We start from the raw sequence: 22083 nt of genomic DNA on the forward strand, positions 1-22083 counted from the left end.
GCCTCCAGATTTTCCAAATGTTCCTGCTCCGATGTCCCTGTGATCAAAACGTCATCTAAGTAGACAGTGACACGCGGTAAACCTCTCAAAATGCCCTCCATAACGCGTGAAAAATAGCGCAGGCAGAGGATACTCCAAAGGGCAAACGTGTATATTCATACAGGCCCTGGTGTGTATTAATCATTACATATGGTCGGGAGGCAGGGTCCAGCTCCAACTGTAGGTAGGCGTGACTCAACTCTAATTTTGTGAACAAGAGTCCACCTGCAAGCATTGTGTAGAGATCCTCTATGCGAGGCATTGGATATCGGTCGAGTCGGGAAGCCGTATTCACTGTAAGTTTATAGTCGCCACACAAGCGAACTGTCATCTGGCTCCATTACAGGTACAATTGGTGCTGCTCAGTCAGTGAAACGGACAGGCCTGATAAAACCCAAAGTTTCCAAACGAGTGAGTTCCCCTTCTAACTTCTCGAGCAAGGCATAAGGAACCGGGCGCGCCCGGAAATAGCGCGGCATGGCTCCTGGTTCGACTTGGATACGGGCTACGGCCCCTTTTATTTTCCCCAAACCAGGCTGGAATACATCTGGGTATCATCCTAGCACCTCAGTCAACCCTCCAGAAACTGTTTGGAGGATGTGCTGCTACTACAAGCGCAAATGGCGCAACCAGTCCCGACCCAACAGGCTGGGCCCGTGGCCACACACCACGATAAGTGGGAAACGCCCCTCCTGACATCCATAAACAACAGGGGTCATAGTAGTTCCTGCAATGTCCAATGGTTCCCCCGTGTAGGTGGCCAACCTGGCCTGTGTGTCGGTTAATGTAAGGGTCTGTATACCCTGCTTGATGCGGTCAAATGTCCTCTGGGCGATCACAAGAGACCGCTGCACCAGTGTCCAACTTCATCTCAAGCGGGTGACCATTGACCCGTACTGTCACCTTAATGGGGGCCACACAGGGAGCTGCCATACAATGCAGCTGCAGGCAGTTGTCCTCCGTCTCCACGTCCTCAGGAGTAGTCGCCGCAGGTTCATCCACATGGAAGGTACGGCCCCTGGGCTGGTCCCAGTTTCGGTCGGAACGACGGCGCCTCTGGCGCCCCCAGGACCGGCGTCCGCAACGGGGTCGGCGCCTACAAGTCTGACACAGACATGGCTCCTCATCCATTGGTTCTGGAGAAGGACGCCTTCGGGGAGGAATGTCCAACGGTCACTGGCATTGATCCGGACGTCGTCTCACCCAAGGTACCACAGGAGTGCGGCGGGACGTTTTCGGACGGAAGGGATTGCGCCGCAAGGCATGCACTTCCATTCCCTGTATCTCCTGCACTCCTCGTTCTGCGCTCTCTCGGGACAATACTATTTGAATGGCCTGTTGAAAAGTCAATGTTGGCTGAGCTAACAACTTTCTCTGGGTGGCTGCATTGTTAATACCGCAAACCAAGCAGTCGCATAACATTTCTGACAGGGTCTCACCATAGTCACAGTACTCTGCAATCCTGCGTAGCCTGGATAGAAAGTCGGCAAGGGATTCTCCTGGGGTCCTCTCAGCGGTATTAAACCGGTAACGTTGGACTATCATGGACAGGGTTGGGTTAAAATGCTGCCCCACTAAATTTACAAGTTCATCAAACGTTTTGGTGTCCGGCGCAGCTGGGTATGTAAGACTCCTAATCACCCCAAACATATGCGGGCCGCAGTCAGTGAGCAATAGGACCACCTGGCGCTCGTTTTCAGTGATACTCTTTGCCCGGAAATAGTGACGCATCCAATGTGCTTACTGGTTCCAGCTTTCCAGCATCAAAAACATCCAAACGTCCATACAGAGAAATGGTGTAATTGAAAACAACTTCCAACCTGTATCCAACAAAAATCCAGGGAGGTGGCTTCAGCAGTGTAGACAGCTATTCACTTTAACCCTCGTCGTCAGTTTTGTGAGGGCCACAAAGAATCCAGCACGAGTTTCAAGGATACAAAGAAATCACACACACACACACACACACCTAATGATTTCTCCACCCCCCTCATTGGGGAAGCTCATACTCCCACAGGATTGTGGGATTGTCATTAGTCCCCAGCCAATGGTAAGCAGGCAGGTTAGAACAATCCCATACATTATTAACAACAAGCATACAAATGCAGATGGTTAGAATTGAATTGCAATCAATTAGAAAAGTAGGGTGGAATCTTACCACAAAATGACAAAGTTTCAGTCCCAGCAAGAAAAATGGACAGGATTTCTCATTGAATTTTAGGGAAAAAAAGTGTGGGCGTCGTTAATGGCTTCACTCTGGCGAAGTGGGGATTCTTAGAGCCCCACCCTAACAGCCATCACTGGCAAATTCCCCCCACCTCCTCCCAACAGTCACCGCTGGCAGATTCCTCCCTCAATGTCTCCGTCTTGCCCCTCCCCCAGTCTACCACACATGTATTAATCTCCCATGGGGCTCTCACGAGGGTCCTGCCCTGGCACTGCCCCCTGGGACACTGCACAGGTTAGCACTGCCAGGTTGGCACTGGCCATAAATATCCCTCTACCTCCCCCTGGGGCTATATTTACCTCTGTGCCCCCAGAGGGATCTCCTTGACTGCCTCACGCCTGGCCAGACTTTATGTCAATGACTCCGGCGTGACATCAAGCTGGTACCTTGTCAAGATTCTATGAGGGGGAAGATCTGGAGAGAGCGCTCGCTAATGACATGGTAATATATTAAAATGATTTTCCCGAACTCCCTAAGCACGATTCTCACTCCTCCAGCGGAGGGGGGAGAAGAAATTCTAAAACGCAATCACGCAAACGAGAATCAGTTTTTCGATTCTCTCTAGATTTTGAGCCTGCGTCGAGTTTCTCAAGGACTGAGCGAGAGGGCTCAAAATTGCAACTGTAATTTCTTTCATAAAATCTTGCTTTCATAAAATTGTTCAGGCTGTCTGTCTAGGATTAAACAATCTTTGTGAAGTGCCATTCTTATTGGAACATGTTCAATGTATGGTGGAGGGAGGTTGAAGACATTAAACTATTTTCTAAACAGGGAACAAACCCAATGGCAATAGTCATAGAGGTCTACAGCAGAGAAAAAGCCCTTCAGTTTGTCACATCTGCGCCGGTCAAAAACAACCACCTCAGTATTCTTTCAATAAGCAATAATCGCGCCTCGGTTAAACCTCATCGGCTACAATACTGCCACTGCGCAAAGCTCACCTCAGTATTCTAATCCCATTTTCTAGCTCATAGCCTTGAATGCCTTGGCATCGCAAGTATATGTCTAAATACTTCTTAAATGTTATAAGCGTCTCTTCCTCCACCATTCTTTTAGGCAGTGAGTTCCAGAGTTTTACACTCTGGGTGAAAAGGTTTTTCCTCACATCCTCTCTAAACCTTACCTTAAATCTATGCCCCCTGGTCATAGAACCCTCCACCAATGGGAAATATTTCTTCCTGTCTATCAATGTCCCTCATCATTTTATACATCTCAATCATGTCCCTCCTGAGTCTCCTCTGCAACAAGGAAAACAACTCCAATCTACCCAATCTGTCTTCATAGCTAAAATTCTCCAGCCCAGGCAACATCCTGGTAAATATCCTCTGCACCCTTTCCAGTGCTATCACATCCCTCCTATAATGTGGAATCCAGAACTGTACATAATATGCTAGCTGTGGCCTAACCAACATTTTATGCAGCTCCAGCATAATCTCCCTGCTCTTAAACTCTATGACTCGGCTAATAAAGACAAGTATACCATATGCCTTTGTAACCACTGCATCTCGCTGCCCTGCTATCTTAAGGGACCTGCGTACATGCACATCAAGTTCCCTCAGATCCTCGGTGCTTCCTAAGGTCCTGCCATTTATCATATATTCCCTTGCCTTGTTGTCCAGCTCAAGTGCATCACCTCACACTTATCCGGATTAAATTCCATTTGCCACCGATCAGCCCACCTGGCCAGCCCGCCTATATCCTCCTGTAATCGAAAGCTATCCGCCTCACTATTTACCACCCCACCAATTTTCGAATCATCCGCAAACTTACTGATTAACCCTCCTATATTCAAGTTTAAATCATTTATAATAATTTATATAATGGCCAGATAATTTCACAGGATCAAAGTGACAGACAGTAATCTAAATACAATCCATTCTCGAGTAACCTTATTCACATAGGTCATTCTGAACATATAAGGTCATTAGTGGGAAAGAAGACTAGAATATAAAGATTGTATACACTTACTGTACTTGCCATTGTTCATAACAACTAGTATTTATTTAGCATCCTTGACATAATAAATCATCCCAAGGCACTTGACATAAGTGAAAGCAAAATATGATATCAAGCCACATAGGGCAGATGGCTAAAAGCTTAGCCAAAGAGGTAGGGGACGGGATTGTCCGAGCTCGGCGCGGGTGCAGAGAATGGGGCGCGGACCCGTGACACCTTTCTGCAATTCTCCGGTGACCGAGTTTTCGATGATCTGAAGTTTACAGAGGCTGGCCAGAAGTTCCCTTCATATTTGGTCAGATATGGGAGATAGATAATCATTATGATACAACATGTACAATTGTGTTTTGCCATGTAATATTCATTGAGATAGTAAATATCTGTGATTTTTATCAGCAAACACGGAGAAGGGAGCAATAGCTGGCAAATGCTGAGAATGGGCCTGGATGGTTATTTTAATCAATGCAGCCTGCAACATGAAGGATTTCAACTTGAGCAAAGTATCACTAAAATCTGTTACACCCTTTTGAGCCAGACCCTAACATGAGTTACTGTCAGCAGAACAAAAGGTGCAAGCAACCAAGAGAATTTTATAGTACATTATGCTGCAGAGTATAATGGCCATAAGTAACAATCAATGTGATTGAAGAAATAGGTATGGTAAGTGATTTGACTTCAGCAACTAATTATTATCCCTCAGATCTGCTCTGATCTGTCATTTTTGCTGCCTTTATAACTTGTAATGCAGAATTGCATGACAGGAAAGAAATTAGGCAGGAAAAAAATTAATGACGACAGAAAAATAAGAGCTTGGGTTGGTATAGTATAGTATCTTTCATATCCTCAAGATGTGTTAAAGCACCTCAATGAAATACTTTTGAAATGCAATCAAATCTCCTCCAAAGTGATATGCATGTCTATTTATTGGTCATTCAATGAATAAAGAAAGCAGTAATTTGAAAAAAGCTAGAAGGAATCTAATTTTTTTTCATATTTATTGCAGGTGCTGCATTGTTGGATGCTATATAGCTGAGGACAGCTACATTGAAATGGGAGGCATTTTTCTTCTCCTAGATTTTCTTGAAGTAAGCATTAAAAATTATAGATAATATGCTAGTTATGTTACTGGATTAAGAATCCAGACATTGTGGGCTGGATTCTCTAGTCCACCAGCCGTGTGTACTTTGGCGGCGCTCCCTCGCCGGCAACGGGATTCTCCATTCCCGCCACCTGCCAATGGGATTTCCCATTGTAGCCACCCCTTGCTGCCGGGAAACCCGCGGGTATGGGTGTGCTGCCGGCGCAACCGTGAATCCCGCCAACAGAGAATCCAGCCCTGTAAGTTTAAATCAGTGTACTCAGGACTGAATTAGGAACTTTGGAAATTTTTGCTACATTATAAATGCAATCTCATAAGGCATATTGCATTGCTTATTAACCAAGGTAGTTTAACAGTCAATTCCATTCATGGGAAAAATAGATGGATAATGAATGTGCATTGTTGGCATTTCTAATTCCTTCATTTGATATTGCCAGTACACTGCACTAACAGTATTATCAGAATTGTATAGTTGTGTTACAATATTTGAGGATACATATATGAGCAAGACAAAAAGGAATAATACAATTTGAAGGTCTTTTTGGCAAGATTTTTTGTAATCTCTGCTAATTTGGTATTAAAATTATCGTACTTGAATTATTTCAAGTGGAAATTTTCTGTCTTCCTCCAAAGGCAAGTTCAAAGCGCATGCACAATTTGACACTTGGGACCTTACTTGAGTTATGTGACAACACCAAAACGATCCATCACATGAATGTGTGGCGTGGAAAAAATGATTCTACAGCAGCTAGCCTCCTACTACATCTTTGGAAGGAAGAGGAGAAAGAAATGCGAGTCAAGCGGGATATGCAGGGGAGGATTTTAGGTAAAAGTATTTGAAAAAACTCCTGTCATTTTAAGATTAAAATGTCCGGGTAGTTTTCTGACAGCCTTTATTTACCAGTATAGACTGGACCCGAGAAAACAGATCAAAAGATTGAACATCTAGGCCTTAAGTCTATCTCTCACCCAGTTATTTCTGTCCGTTACCTCACAACCAGATAATTGTGAAGAGGCCTCTCTCACAAAATGTGCACCAGCCTTATTGAGGCTCCGAAAAGTATTTTGATGGTGCGTGCAATCAATTTCTTTGGATTTTCACTGGGAATGTGCAGTGCATCTACTGTGAGCTTAATGAATGATTGAGAAAATACACAGGCTGCACCATCAACCTATGTCTTCAAGTTTTGTGTCACTATTTATGGTTTTCAGCTGCCATTCAGATTCTTTAATTTGTGCTTCTGGTATTTTTTCTGGCTGTTGTTGCACATATTTTTGCCTTAATTTTTCCATGTTTTTTCAAATTACCTGTACATTTTCTATTTCTGCCCTCTGGGTCTTCCATTTTAGTTTGCAGAAATCAAAATCCGCAAGATTTGCTTTTTGAGGTTAGATCAGATAACGAGTCCATTATCAGGAACATAGAAATCTGTTGAAGAAACAAAGACCATAGTTGATCTAGTTTATGTTGTACTCTTCTTTGGCGATCACTCGTAAACGAGTATCATTGTCAAGCTAAGAACATCCATGTTACTGGTCATGGATTTTGTGGGTTCTTGCATGGCTAATGAGCCCAATCCTAGACCCGCATCTTCGACTACACACTTGGCAGGTGCCTCCAAGAAGTGGGATTGGTCCTTGGACTTGATCGGTCCTTGATCAGCCATGATCATAATGAATGGCAGAGCGGGGTCGAAGGGCCGAATGGGCTCCTCCTGCTATTTTCTATGTTTCTATTACTCTAGGTCACTGGTATTTCTTTCTCAGGATTCTTTTCCAGGCCTCCTCTTGCTATTGGGTGTCCTTGAAGAATTTTGTTCCTTCAATCAGGACATTCCTTCAAGTAGGTCTCTTCTGAGCAAGGGTCTCCCAGGCATTGACATCTATGTTGCATTTCTTGAGGTATGTCTTCAGTGTCTTTCAAGCGCTGCCTTTGTCCTCTTTTTTGGGAGCCTTCCTTGAGCTGGGTGAGAAAGATTTGCTTTGGAAGTCAGGACTGTAACTTCCTAAGCACATGGCTAGCCCAGCCGAGTTTGTTTCAGATGATCATAGCCTCGTTGCTGGTGCTCCTGGCTCCTACAAGGACCATGATATTAGTATGCCTGTCCTCCCAGCTGATGCAGACAATCTCTCAGAGACAGCATTGATGATACCTCTCTTGGGCCTCGTGGTGGCATCAGTATGTAGTCCAAGTTTCTGAGCCATATAGAATAATAATAATAATAATCACTGATTGTCACAAGTAGGCTTCAATGAAGTTACTGGGAAAAGCCCCTAGTCGCCACATTCCGGCGCCTGTTCGGACAGGCCGGTACGGGAATTGAACCTGCGCTACTGGCATTGTTCTGCATTACAAGCCAGCTGTTTAGCCCACAGAAGAGTTGGGAGGATGATTGCCTTGTACACAAGGATCTTGGTGTCAGCACAGATGCTGAGGTCATCATAAACTGTCAACCTTAGGTGTTGAATAAGGCATTCATGGATTTGATGTGGTGTTGGCTCTCTGCATCAATGTCATCCTTAGAGGAGAGGTTGCTCCCCAGGTATGGGAAATGCTCCACATTTGGGAAGGCTTCTCCATTGATCTTGATGGAGGGAGAGACCGGATCTTGCCTGGGGTGGGGAGGTAGAGGACTTCAGTCTTCTTGATGTCGAGGCCGAGACTGATTCTTTGGTATGCTTCCACGAAGGTGTCAAGCATGACTTGGAAATTGTCTTCTGAGAGAATGAAGATGACAATGTCATTCGCACACTGAAGCTTCATGAGTGATGTCAGTATTCTTTCCTTCTTGAATTTCAACTGGTTGAGGTTGAAATGTTTTCCGCACATCCTGTAGATGATGTCCACTCCACTGAGAAGCTTGCTCTTGACAAGGTGAAGGATGGTGAGGATGAAGATGAAGAAAAGGGCGAGGGTGATGACACATCCCTGCTTGACTCCAGTCTTGACCTCAAAGGTTTCTGTCTTACTTCCATCAGTTAGGACTTTCACTGGCATCTTGTCATGGAGGAATCAGAGAATATTGATGAATTTCTCTGGACAGCCGGCCTTTGACAGGGTCACCTGGAGAGCAGTAAATTGATCTTAGATTAGGATAAATGGTCGGCACAACATCGTGGGCCGAAGGGCCTGTACTGTGCTGTACTGTTCTATGTTCTTCCATGGCACTTTCGGCTTGATTGAGTCAAAAGCCTTAGTCAGATCAATGAAGGCTATGTAGAATGGTTGATACTGTTCCTGATATTTCTCTTGAAGTTGCCGAGCAGTGAAAATCATGTCCGCTGTTCCACGGTTTGGATGGAAGCCACACTGGCTTTCTGGAAGGACTTCTTCAGAGACTGGGAGTAGGCAGCTAGTGAAGGTTCTGTCGATGATCTTCCTTGCGATGAAGAGTAGGAACATTTTCGGTAGTATTCAGAGCCTGCTTTGTCTCCTTTCTTGAAGATGGTGGCGATGACAGCATCCCTGAGGTCGGCAGGAATTTCTTTTCTGTCCCAGATTTTAAGCAACAGCTGATGGAGATGACGGGTGATCTCTTCTCCTGCAAGTTTGGAAATCTCATCTGGAATCCTGTCCACCCCTATGGCTTATCCATTCTTCATGTGTTTAATAGCGGCTTCGGCTTTGTCCATTCTGGTTGGAGTCCAAAACCATCTTTGACGGGGATTGGGAGATTTCCTCAAACATATTTTCTCATCATCTATGGTTGCATCATGGTTTAGGAGCTCTTTGAAGTGGTCTCTCCATTTAAGGCCAATATTTTCTCTGCCTCTCAAGAAGGTTCCATCCTTACTCCACATCTGTTTGAGGCCTAGAGTATTGGGTCCATATATTTCCCTGGTGGCATTGAAGATGCCCCATGTCATGCTCGTCAGCGAAGAATTGCAGCTCCTTAGCTTTTTCAGTCCACCATTGGTTCTTGATTTCCCTAGTTCTTCTTTGTACCTCTGCCTTGGCTAATTGATGAGCGCTCCTCTTTGCCTTGCTGGTTTTGCCATTTTGCCAGTGTGGAGTGATTTCCTCTTCTTGCTGATTCGTTTTTAAAAATTAATTTTTACAGGATATGGGCTTCGCTTGCTAGGCCAGCATTTGTTGCCCATCCCCAATTGCTCTTGAGAAGGTGGTGGTGAGCTGCCTTCTTGAAAGTCTGCAGTCCACGTTTGTCGGTACACCCACTGTGCTATTACAGAGGGAGTTCCAGGATTTTGACCCAGCGACAGTGAAGGATCAGCAATATATTTTTAAGGCAGGATGGTGAGTGACTTGGAGGAGAGTTTCCAGGTGATGGTGTTCCCATGTATCTGCAGCCCTTATACTTCTAGGGGATAGTGGACATGGGTTTCGAAGATGCTGCCTAAGAAGCATTGCTGAGGTGCTGCAGTGCTCATTGTAGATGGCACAAACTGCTGCTACTGTGCATCAGTGGTGGAGGGAGTGAATGTTTGTGGAATAGGGTGCCAATCAAGTGAACTGATTTGTCCTGGATGGTGTTGAGCTTCTTGAGTATTGTTGGAGCTGCACTCATCCCGGCAAATGGAGTGTATTCCATAACGTTCCTGATTTGTGGCTTGTGGATGGTAGATAGGCTTTGAGTCATCAGGAGGTGAATTACGCTCCGTAGGATTCCTGACCTTTGACATACTCTTGTAGCCACAGTATTTATATGGCTAGTCCAATTCAGTTCAGGTCAACGGTAACCCACAGGATGTTGCTAGTGGGGGATTCAGTGATGGTAATGCCATTGAATGTCAAGTGGCGATGGTTTGGTTCTCTCTTTTTGGAGATGGTCATTGTCTGGCACTTGTTTGGCGTGTATGTTACTTGCTACTTGTCAGTTGATGCCTGGATATTGTCCGGGTCTTGCTGCATTTTCACATGGACTGCTTCAGAGTCTGGTGAGTCACGAATGGTGCTGAACATTGTGCAATCATCAGCGAATATCCCCACATCTAACCTTATGTTGGATGAAGGTCATTGATGAAGCAGGTTGGGCCTAGGACAGTACCCTGATGAACTTGCAGTAATGTCCCGGGACTTAAATGACTGACTTCCATCAACCGCAACCATCTTCCATTGTGCAAGGTATGAGTCCAACCAGTGGAGAGTTTTCCTCTTGATTTCCATTGACTCCAGTTTTGCCAGGGCTCCTTGATGCCATACTCAATCAAATGCTGCCTTGATGTCAAGGGCAGTCACTCTCACCTCACCTCTGGAGTTCAGTTCTTTGGTCCATGGTCTGAGTCTGTAATGAGGTCAGGAGTTGAATGACTCTGGCGGAACCCAAACTGAGCGTCTGTGATTGCTTAGGTTATTGCTAAGTAAGTGCAGTTTGATCGCACTTTTGATGACCACTCCCATCACTTTCCTGATGATTGAGAGTAGGCTGATAGGGTGGATTTGCCATCAAGTCTTCAGTAATATTGTCTGAATATAGCCTTTGCAGTATCCAGTGCCTTCAGCTGTTTCTTGATATTACGTGGGGTGAATCAAATTGGCTGAAGATTGATTGATTGATTCATTCATTTATTGTCACATGTTCCGAAGTACAGTGAAAAGTATTTTTCTGCAGCCAAGGGAATGTACACAGTACGTACATAGTAGACAAAAAGAATAATCAACAGAGTACATTGACAAATGGTACATCGACAAATAGTGATTGGTTACAGTGCAGAACAAGGGCCAAACAAAGCAAATACATGAGCAAAAGCAGGATAGGGTGTTGTGAATAGTGCTCTTACAGGGAAGAGATCAGTCGAGGGGGAGTCGGTGAGGAGTCAAGTAACTGTGGGGAAGAAGCTGTTCCTATGTCTGGATATGCGGGTCTTCAGACTTCTGTACCTTCTGCCTGATGGAAGGGTCTGGAAGAGGGCAAAGCCTGGATGGGAGGGGTCTCTGACAATGCTGTCTGCCTTCCTGAGGCAGCGGGAGGTGTGGACATAATCAATGGGAGAGTGGCAAGCTTGTTTGATGCGTTGGGCTGGATTCACCACACCCGAATGAAACACTTGGCTTACCCAGCCTTTCCTGAACCTCACCTGATTCTTCACCCTCAGATGAGTCTCCTGTAACATAACCACATCAGCCTTTAAACTTTTTAGATGTGGAAACTCGACCTCTTCACTGGTCCCCCCAACCCCCTCACGTTCCATGTAACTAACCTGACCAAGGCTTCTCCCCCACCCCCCGCCCCTCCTGTACACCATCATCATAACTTCAGGCCCTGCGCCCTGTCCCATTGTTGCCATCAAACCCCTCCCCATCCTCCCAGAATCCCCCCATCCACTTCCTCTCAGAAACACTTCACCCAGTGTCGATCCCCTCACCTCCTTTTCACACCTCCTTGGCTCATCAAAACCTGTTCACCGGGCTCCAATGTCCGCAGCCCCTATCCCCACCACACCTCCGTTCACTAGCTGACTTAAGCTTGTTAGTGTGGGGCCCCTGCCCAGGCCCCACTCCCCTCCACTGCCTGGTCCCATAAAAATACATATCCACTTCAAACAGACAAATCCAGTGCAAACATACAAACCCCAGAAAAAACGTTGTTACAAAAAAAAATAAGAAAGAAACCCCCCCCTTTATCTTATCCAAAATGATTACTCTACCCCATTTAGCCCATGTAATAAAATGAAATTTAAAAATAGAACTATATACACTCTTCCATCCCCCCCTCCCCTCGGTCCAAGACCAGTCCTCAGTCCCATTCCTCACTTCTGCCTCAATCCTTCTCAAACGCCTCCGCCGCTTCCACCGTCTCGAAATAAAAGTTTCTGGAGTTGAAGGTCACCCTCAACTTAGCTGGGTATACTACGCCAAACCGCACCCCACTATTGTACAGTGCCATCTTCACTCGTTCAAAGGCCACCCACCTACTCGCCAACTCTACAGTTAAGTCCTAGTAATAATAATAATTAATAATCTTTATTGTCACATGTAGGCTTACATTAACACTGCAATGAAGTTACTGTGAAAAGCCGCTAGTCACCACATTCCGGCGCCTGTTTGGGTACACAGAGGGAGGATTCAAAATGTCCAAGTTATCTAACAGCACGTCTTTCAGGACTTGTGGGAGGAAACCGGAGCATCCGGAGGAAACCCATGCAGACACGGGGACAACTTGCAGACTCCGCACAGACTCAAGCCGGGAATCAAACCTGGGATCCTGGTGCTGTGAAGCAACAGTGCTAACCATTGTGCTACCCTGCCGCCATGAATACGTATACCAACTTCAGCCCACTGCACCTTCCGCTTCTGCTTCGCCCAACTTAGGACCTTCTCCTTCACAAGGTACCTGTGGAAGCAAACAATCACTGCTCTTGGTGGCTCATTAGTCTTTGGTTTAGGCCTCAACGGCCGATGAGCCCGATCCAGTTCGTACCAGGAGGGATCTTCTCTCTCCTCCACCAGCTCCGACATCAGCTTGGCAAAATACTCAGTCGGCCTTGGGCCCCCCACCCCTTCGGGCAGGCCCACGATCCTCAAGTTCCGCCACCTCGATCTGTTTTCCAGATCTTCCAATTTAGCTTGCAGCCGTTTGTTGGCCTCGAAACCCTCTGCAGCTGCTCACCCATCACGGTGAGCTGATCACTGTGCTTCCTCTGTTACCTTCATTTTCTCACCCTGCTCCCGCACCTCGGCCGATGGCTTTGACGCCGCCACCTTCACTGGGGCAATTGCCTCCTCCACCAACACCGTCAGCGCCGCCAGCATCTCCTTCCTCATCACCTCCATGTGCTTTGCAAACTGTTTCTCAAGTTTCAAAGCCATCACCTCGGTCATCTTCTCGATGCAATGCGGCCCCACCCAGCGACCCAGCCTCCACCATCTTCCCAGCTACCAAGTTGACCCTTTCGCTCAAACGCAAACCTTCACTCACTCTCTTCTTCACCTTGGCTTGCTTTTAGTTTTTCGACATGCCCCCCCTTCCTTATGTCTTCCTGCACTCAATTGTCAAAACATTGCCCCTGGGACCAGGCATAAAATTCTAAAAAATCAAGCCTTGAGCAGGAGCCACCCAACGTGCGACTTCCTCCAACATCTTGGCGGATCCTAATGGTAGATATGCGATTGTTAGTTGGTCCTTGACGGATACCTTGGTGGCCCTGGTTAATGTCGGCAGCAAATTGGGATGACACGGGTTTTGTTAACAAGTTCCTAGCCTCCATTCCTGACTTAGACTCCTATTTGCTAATCTTGGCGGGGGACATCCCCTTGGTGGAGAGAGATAGGCGGGAAGAATTGGAATCCCTAACGACTTCCAGTGGCGGCCATGAGGGAGTAGGTCGCACATTTGGAGGCTCCCGCTCGTGACGGACTTTTGGACCTTCTTCCCCCGACTTTTTTCGGAATTTGTTTGAGGGGTCGGTGGTGGATGGGACTGTGATGAGGAACCCATCCAGTATATGGAGACACGGTACAGAAGTAGACTTAAGGGAAGGAAGAACCGAATTGAGCAGACACATGCAGATTCTGCAGCAAAGGAAACAATGGCGGATCTGCAGAGTACTGGCTCGGCGGCCCAGTGGACACCGGACCCGCTGGTGGAGTTTATTAGGGAGGGCTTTGCCAAGCAACCGAGTGAAATCGACCCTTTTCAAGGGGAAGATGTAGTTTGGTCTACTTTATCCAGCTCGTTTATGGGTCACCTATGAAGTGCAGCAAATTTACTTTGAGTGAATGGCCAGATGAAGCAATGGACTTTATGAAAAGGTCTAGATAGAGACTGATGTGACTGATGTTTGCTGTAGGGATTCTGCTAAAATTGTTCTTACTCTTGCACTGCATGAGAAATTACTTTTGTAACTTTTTTTGGGCTGTTGCGATGTTTTGTGAGTTAACCTTATACTGGTGGGGGAAGGGTGGGTGAATCTTTGATGTTTTTTCTTTGGGTGTGCTTGGGTGGAAATGTGCCTTTTGAATAGGTATGTCCAAGCGGGGGAAGGGGGAGAGAACAATAGGAGGTAAGATGTCTGGCACCATGGGGGGGACACCAAGCCAGCTGGGCTGGTTGGCTCACGGAAGCGCAGTGGGGGGTGAGCAGATGTTTTGTTTGTTGAAGGGGGTTGCATTCATTGTGCTGTTGGGGGGGGGGGGGGAATTGCTCTGCTGACAGGGGAGGGACTGTTGCTTGGAGATAAATAGGAGGTCGTGGACAGAGGCTGCCTGAGGGCGGGCCGGAGGGAGCGCGGGGCATGAGCTGGAGGTTGGCCTAAGAAGGGGGATGGTTGATCGGCAGGGGGATGGGGTGAGAAGCCTACCGACCAGTCTGATCACATGGAATGTCAGAGGGCTGAATGGGCCGGTTAAGAGGGCTCACATGTTCGCACATCTGAGATGATTGAAGGCAGACGTGGTAATGCTATAGGAGACACATCTGAGGGTAATTGATCAGAACAGACTGAGGAAGGGATGGGTCGGGCAGGTATTTCACTCGGGCTGGATTCTAAGACTAGAGGGGTCGTGATCCTGATTAATAAGCGAGTGTCATTTCAGGCGGGGAGATAGTTGCGGATATGGGGGGTAGATATATCATGGTTAGCGGGAAGCTGGAAGGGTTGCCGATGGTGCTTGTGAATGTTTGTACACCAAACTGGGATGATGTGGAGTTTGTAAGACGGATGTGAGGGAAGATCCCGGATCTGGATTCACACAAGCTGATCATTGGGGGGGGGGGGGGGGGGGGGGGGGACTTCAATACGGCCATTAACCCAAGGCTGAACCGGTCGAGTTCAAGGACAGGCAGGGTGTCGGCAATGGCGAAGGAACTAAAGGGGTGCATGGAGCAGATGGGTGGGGCAGACACATGGAGGTTTGGACGGCCAAAAGCGAAGGAGTTCTCCTTCTTCTCACATGTACATAAAGTAAACTCCCAGATTGACTTTTTTATTTTGAACAGGGCTTTACTGGCGGGGGTGGTTGACACCGAGTATTCGGCGATTGCCGTGTCGGACCATGCCCCACATTGGGTGGACCTACAGGTGAGCAAGGAGGGTGGTCAGCGCCCGCAATGGAGATTGGATGTCGGACTGTTAGCGGATGAGGGGGTGTGCGGGCGGGTGAGGGAATACATCCAAAACTACCTGGAGATTAACGATATGGGAGAGGTCTCAGCAGCAATGGTTTGGGACGCACTGAAGGCAGTGGTCAGAGGGGAGCTGATTTTGATTCAGGCCCATAGGGAGAAGGAAGAGAGGGCAGAGGCGGATAGGTTGGTCGGGGAAATACTTCAGGTAGACAGGAGTATGCGGAGGCACCGGAGGCAGGATTACTGAAGGAACGACGAAGGCTACAGGTGGAATTTGGCTTGTTATCTCCGGGGAAGGTGGTGGAGCAGTTGAGGAATGTGAGGGGACCGATATATGAGTATGGAGAGAATGTTGTAGAATGCTGGTGCACCAGCTCAGGAAAAGGGAGGCAGCTAGGGAGATAGGGAGAGTGAAGGACAGAGGAGGGAACACTATCTTGGACCCAGCAGGAATCAACAGGGTGTTTAAGGTGTTTTACAGCACGCTATACGAATCGGAAACCCAAGCTGGAGTGGAAGGAATGAGGCAATTTCTGGGAGGGCTGGAGTTCCCGAAGGTGGACGAAGGATTGGTAGAAGAGCTGGGAGCCCCGATAGGGATTGAAGAAATAGCAGATGGACTGGAAGCAATGCAGTCGGGCAAGGACCCGGGACCAGATGATTATCCAGTGGAATTTTATAAAACGTTCTCTGAGATGTTGTTGGTGAGGACATTTAATGAGGCAAGGGAGCGCAGTGTTCTTATCCCGACAATGTCACAGGCAGCGATCTCACTGATCCTGAAGCGGGAGCAGGACCCTGAGCTATGTGGGTCTCACAGGCCGATCTTCCTGTTGAATGTTGATGCCAAACTGTTAGCTGAAATCTTGTCCTCAAGGATAGAAGACTGTGTTCCGGGGTGATAGGGGAAGACCAGACGGGGTTCGTTAAGGGTAGGCAGCTAACGGCCAATGTTAGAAGGCTCTTGAATGTAATCATGATGCCCCCAGAGGGAAAGGATGTGGAGGTAGTGGTTGCAATGGACGCAGAGAAGGCCTTTGACCGGGTGGAATGGAACTATCTAGATTCATAGATTCATAGAATTTACAGTGCAGAAGGAGGCCATTCGGCCCATCGAGTCTGCACCGGCTCTTTGAAAGAGCACCCTACCCAATCCCACACCTCCACCCTATCCCCATAACCCAGTAACCCGACCCAACACTAAGGGCAATTTTGGACACTAAGGGCAATTTTAGCATGCCCAATCCACTTAACCTGCACATCTTTGGACTGTGGGAGGTAACCGGAGCACCCGGAGGAAACCCACGCACACACGGGGAGAATGTGCAGACTCCGCACAGACAGTGAACCAAGCCAGCAATCGAACCTGAGACCCTGGAACTGTGAAGCAATTGTGCTAACCACCATGCTGCCGTGCTGAGGTGTTGGGGCGGTTCGGATTTGGTCGGGGTTTCATCGACTGGGTCTGGCTGCTGTACCAGGCACCAGAGGCGAATGTTCGAATGAACCGGCTGACGTTGGGCTATTTTAGACTGCACCGGGGGACTAGGCAGGCTTGCCCCCTCTCTCCATTTCTGTTCGCTCTGGCCATTGAGCCACTGGCTATGGCGTTAAGCGCTTCCAGGGGCTGAAAGGGGCTGGTCCGGGATGGGATGGAACACAGGGTCTCGCTATACGCCGACGACCTGCTCCTCTATGTTTCCGATCCGTTAGAGGGGATGGGCGAGATCATGAGAATTCCCCTAATTCCATTTAGGGGAATTTGGCCGTTTTTCGGGGTACAAATTGAACATGGGGAAAAGCGAGATGTTTGCGATCCAGGCAAGGGGGCAGGAGAGGAGACTGGGAGAGCTGCCGTTCAGAGTGGTGGGAGCTGGCTTTCATTATTTAGGGATCTAGGTGGCACGAGACTGGGGGCTGTTACATAAAGTAAACTTGACCCGGTTAGTGGGACAAATGAAAGAGGACTTCTGAAGGTGGGATATGCTCCCGTTATCACTGGCGGGGAGGGTACAGACAGTGAAAATGACGGTCCTCCCAAGATTCCGGTTTGTTTTTCAGTGCCCCCCCCCCATCTTTATCCAAAAGGTCTTTTTCAAGCGGGTAAATAAGGTGATCTCTGGTTTTGTTTGGGTAGGTAAAACCCCGAGAGTGAAGAAGGTGGTGCTGGAGCGTGGCTGGGGGAAGGGTGGGCTGGCACGGCCGAACTTTAGCAACTATTACTGGGTGGCAAATATAGCCATGATTAGGAAGTGGGTAGTGGAGGAAGGGTCTGTGTGGGACCGAGTAGAGGCAGCATCTTGTAAGGACACGAGTTTAGGGGCATTGATCACGGCACCTCTGCCGTTCTTGCCGGCCCGGTACTCCACAAGCCCAGTGGTAGTGGCGGCCCTGAGAGTCTGGGGGAAGTGGACAAAACATGCGAGAGCGAAGGCAGCATCGGTTTGGGCTCCAATCTGTAGCAACCATCAGTTTGCCCCAGGGAGACTAGATGGAGGGTTTCGGGGATGGCAGAGAACAGGGATTGGGAGGATGGGATTTGTTTGTAGATGGGAGCTTCCCCGGTTTGAGGGAGTTAGAGGACAAGTTTGAGTTGACGGGAGGGAATGCGTTTAGGTATCTGCAGATTCGGGACTTCTTGCGAAGGCAGGTCCCAACCTTCCCGCTCCACGGGGGCACAAGATAGGGTAATTTCTAGGGTATGGGTGGGAGAGGCGAAGGTCTCAGATATCTGTAAAGAACTCATGGAGACAGAGGAAACTCAGACACAAGCGCTAAAGCACAAATGGGAGGATGAGTTAGGGGGAGAGATCAAGGCAGGTCTCTGGGCCGATGCGTTTAGCAGGATCAACACGTCCACATCATGCGCCAGGCTCAGCCTGATACAATTTAAAGTCGTTCACCAGGCACACATGACGGTGGCCCGGATGAGCACGTTTTGGGGGATTAAAGACAGGTGTACAAGGTGCGCGGGGTGGCCAGCGAACCATGTCCACATGTTTTGGGCATGTTCGAAGCTAAGGGGATTCTGGCAGGGGTTTGCAGATGTCATGTCCATCGTGTTAAAAACATGGGTGGCACCGAGTCCAGAGGTAGTGATTTTCGGAGTGTCGGAGGACCCGGGAGTCCAGGGGGCGAGAGAGGCTGACGTCTTGGCCTTTGCCTCCCTAGTAGATCGGAGACGGATACTGTTAGCATGGAGGGACTCGAAGTCCCCGACATCAGAGACCCGGGTCAATGACATGGCTGGCTTTCTCTGTCTTGAGAAAATCAAGTTCGCCCTAAGAGGGTCAATGCTAGGGTTTGTCCAGAGGTGGCAGCCATTTGTCGACTTCTTTAGAGAAAATTAACTGTCAGCAGACAGTTCTAGTAAAGTGGGACCTGTGAGGGAGGTAGAGGGTCTTTGCACTATGTTTATAGTTGTTTGTATATGGTTTACTGTTACTGTTATAAAATCACAAATGCCTTAATAAAATATTTTACAAAAAAAAAAGAATTGGAATCCCCGTTGGGCCCTGAGGAAATTATGAAATGTATAGGGTTAATGCAGGCAGGTACAGCTCCCTGCCCTGACGAATTCCCCATTGAGTTTCACAAGAATTTGCAGGTCAGTTCATCCCGTTAATATTGGACACATTCAGTGCCCGAATCAGAGGTGGAGTCCATGGATGCTGAAAAAGCATTTGAAGTGTGGAGTGGGAATATCAGTTTGAGATCCTTGGGAGGTTCACGACTGGGAGTTAAATATCCAAGGGTATCAGACTATACGAAAGGATAGAATGGACGGTAAGGGCGGTGGTGTAGCTTTGTTGTTTAAGGATGGCATCTGGGCAATAGTAAGGGATGATATTGGTGCTATGGAGGACAAGGTTGAATCAATTTGGGTGGAAATCAGGAATAGTAAGGCGAAAAGGTTACTGATAGGAGTAGTCTATAGGCCATCAAATAGTAACAGGATGGTAGGGCAGGCAATGAGCAAAGAAATAACGGATGCATGTAGAAATGGTACAGCGGTTATCATGGGAGATTTTAATCTGCATGTCGATTGGTTTAACCAGGTTGGTAAAGGCAGCCTTGAGGAGGAGTTTATAGAATGTGTCCGGGATAATTTCCTGGAACAGTATGTAATGGAACCTACAAGGGAACAAGCAGTCCTAGATCTGGTCCTGTGTAATGAGGCAGAATTGATTAATGATCTCATAGTTCGGGATCCTCTTGGAAGGAGCGACCACAATATGGTGGAATTTAAAATACAGTTGGAGGATGACAAGGTAAAATCAAACACTAGTGTTTTGTGCTTAAACAAAGGCGATTACAATGGGATGAAAGAATAACTAGCTAAGGTAGACTGGGAGCAAAGACTTCATGGTGAAGCAGTTGAGGAACAGTGGAGAACCTTCCGAGCGATCTTTCACAGTGTTCAGGAAAGGTTCATACCGAAAAAAAAGAAAGACGGTAGAGAGGGGAAAAATCGACCGTGGATATCTAAGGAGGTGAGGGAGAGTATCAAATTGAAGGAAAAAACATACAAAGTGGCAAAAATTAGTGGGAGACTAGAGGACTGGGAAGTCTTTAGGGGACAACAGAAAGCTACTAAAAAAGCTATAAAGAAGAGTAAGGTAGACTATGAAAGTAAACTTGCTCAGAACATAAAAGCAGATAGTAAAAGCTTCTACAAATATATAAGACAAAAAAGAGTGGCTACGGTAAATATTGGTCCTTTGGAAGATGAGAAGGGAGATTTAATAATAGGAGACGGGGAAATGGCTGAGGAGCTGAACAGGTTTTTTGGGTCAGTCTTCACAGTGGAAAACACAAATAACATGCCAGTGACTGATGGAAATAAAGATATGATAGGTGAGGACCTTGAGATGATTGTAATCACTAAGGAGGCAGTATTGGGCAAGCTAATGGGGCTAAAGGTAGACAAGTCTCCTGGCCCTGATGGGATGCATCCCAGAGTGTTAAAAGAGATGGCTAGGGAAATTGTAAACGCACTAGTGATAATTTATCAAAATTCACTAGACTCTGGGGTGGTCCCAGAGGATTGGAAAGTAGCAAACACGACACCACTGTTTAAAAAAGGAGGTCGGCAGAAAGCGGGTAATTATAGGCCGGTAAGCTTAACTTCGGTTGTAGGGAAAATGCTGGAATCTGAAAATGCAAGGATCAGTGTTGGGCCTGCAGTTGTTCACAATTTACATAGATGATTTGGAGTTGGGGACCAAGTGCAATGTGGCAAAGTTTGCAGACGACATTAAGATGAGTGGTAAAGCAAAAAGTGCAGAGGATACCGGAAGTCTGCAGAAGGATTTGGATAGGTTAGGTGAATGGGCTAGGGTCTGGCAGATGGAATTCAATGTTGCCAAGTGTGAGGCTATCCATTTTGGGAGGAATAACAGCAGAATGGATTATTATTTAAACGGTAAGATGTTAAAACATGCTGCTGTGCAGAGGGACCTGGGTGTGCTGGTGCACGAGTTTCAAAAAGTTGGTGTGCAGGTGCAACAGGTGATTAAGAAGGCTAATCGAGTTTTGTCTTTCATTGCTAGAGGGATGGAGTTCAAGACTAGGGAGGTTATGCTGCAATTGTATAAGGTGTTGGTGAGGCCACATCTGGAGTATTGTGTTCAGTTTTGGGCTCCTTACCTGAGAAAGTACATATTGGCACTGGAGGGAGTGCAGAGGAGATTCACTAGGTTGATCCCAGTGTTGAGGGATTATATTATGACGAGAGGTTGAGTAGACTGGGACGGTACTCATTGGAGTTTAGAAGGATGCGGGGGATCTTATTGAAACATATAAAATTATGAAGGGAAAAGATAGGATAGATGTGGGCAGGTTGTTTCCACTGGTCGGGGAAAGCAGAACTAGGGGGCATAGCCTCAAAATAAGGGGAAGTAGATTTAGGACCGAGTTTAGGAGGAACTTCTTCACCCAAAGGGTTGTGAATCTCTGGAATTCCTTGCCCAGCGAAGCAGTTGATGCTCCTTCTTTAAACGTTTTTAAGAAAAAGATAGATACCTTTCTAAAGAATAAAGGGATTTGGGGATATGGTGTACGGGCCGGAGAGTGGAGCTGAGTCCACAAAGATCAGCCATGATCTCATTGAATGGCGGAGCAGGCTCGAGGGGCCAGATGGCCTACTCCTGTTCCTAGTTCTTGTGTTCAGTTTTGGGCAAAAGTTCATTTCTTTTGCTGTAAAGGACCCCCCTAGTGTCTGCACGAATGCCTTGAGGTCAGGGTATTTTCCTTTGAATAGCAGTACAAGGTAGGAATGTCCATTGTCTCTGCTTCTGTTTTCTTTAGCAGTTGACCCACTGGCCGTAGCAGTAGGCAGAAGGTGATAGGTGGGGGGGGAATAGGGAAGTTTTGGCTCCTCTGAGTATAAGTTGAATTTGGGCAAGAGTGCATACTTCCTCCCCTGCCCCAGGAGAGGAGCCTATCTGGGTATGTTGCCTTTTCGCCTGGCCAGATCTAATTTTCATTATTTGGGAATCCAAGTGGCCCACAACTGGACCTCGCTCCATAAATTGAATGATGTTAGTCTGGTGAATGGGGTCATGTCTGACTTGCAGAAGTGGGATAACCTCCCCCTGTTCTTGGCGGACAGGGTTCAGACTATTAAAATGAATGTCCTCACTAGATTTTTGTGTCTCCCCACTTATCTCCCGAAATCTTCTTTTGCTAGAGTCTTCCTTTATTTGGCAGGCAAGACCCTAAGGATCCATTGGGCGTTT

At 47.3% G+C, this 22083-nt stretch overlaps 1 protein-coding gene and 1 pseudogene across 3 annotated transcripts in view; one reads left to right on the forward strand and one right to left on the reverse strand.

The window, feature by feature from the left end:
* The window catches only part of LOC140424932 (cilia- and flagella-associated protein 69-like), a 186983-nt gene that overhangs the window by 114550 nt on the left and 50350 nt on the right, over positions 1 to 22083 (forward strand). For all 3 annotated transcript variants that reach the window (XM_072508617.1, XM_072508615.1, XM_072508616.1), the window contains exons 16-17: positions 5223 to 5304; positions 5952 to 6144. In XM_072508617.1, coding sequence (XP_072364718.1) covers positions 5223 to 5304; positions 5952 to 6144 — 275 coding nt within the window. The remainder of the gene's footprint in view (positions 1 to 5222; positions 5305 to 5951; positions 6145 to 22083) is intronic.
* On the reverse strand, positions 3133 to 3201 carry LOC140425910 (U4 spliceosomal RNA; annotated as a pseudogene).

Source organism: Scyliorhinus torazame, chromosome 6 (assembly GCF_047496885.1).
Source record: "Scyliorhinus torazame isolate Kashiwa2021f chromosome 6, sScyTor2.1, whole genome shotgun sequence".
Classification (NCBI taxonomy): domain Eukaryota; kingdom Metazoa; phylum Chordata; class Chondrichthyes; order Carcharhiniformes; family Scyliorhinidae; genus Scyliorhinus; species Scyliorhinus torazame.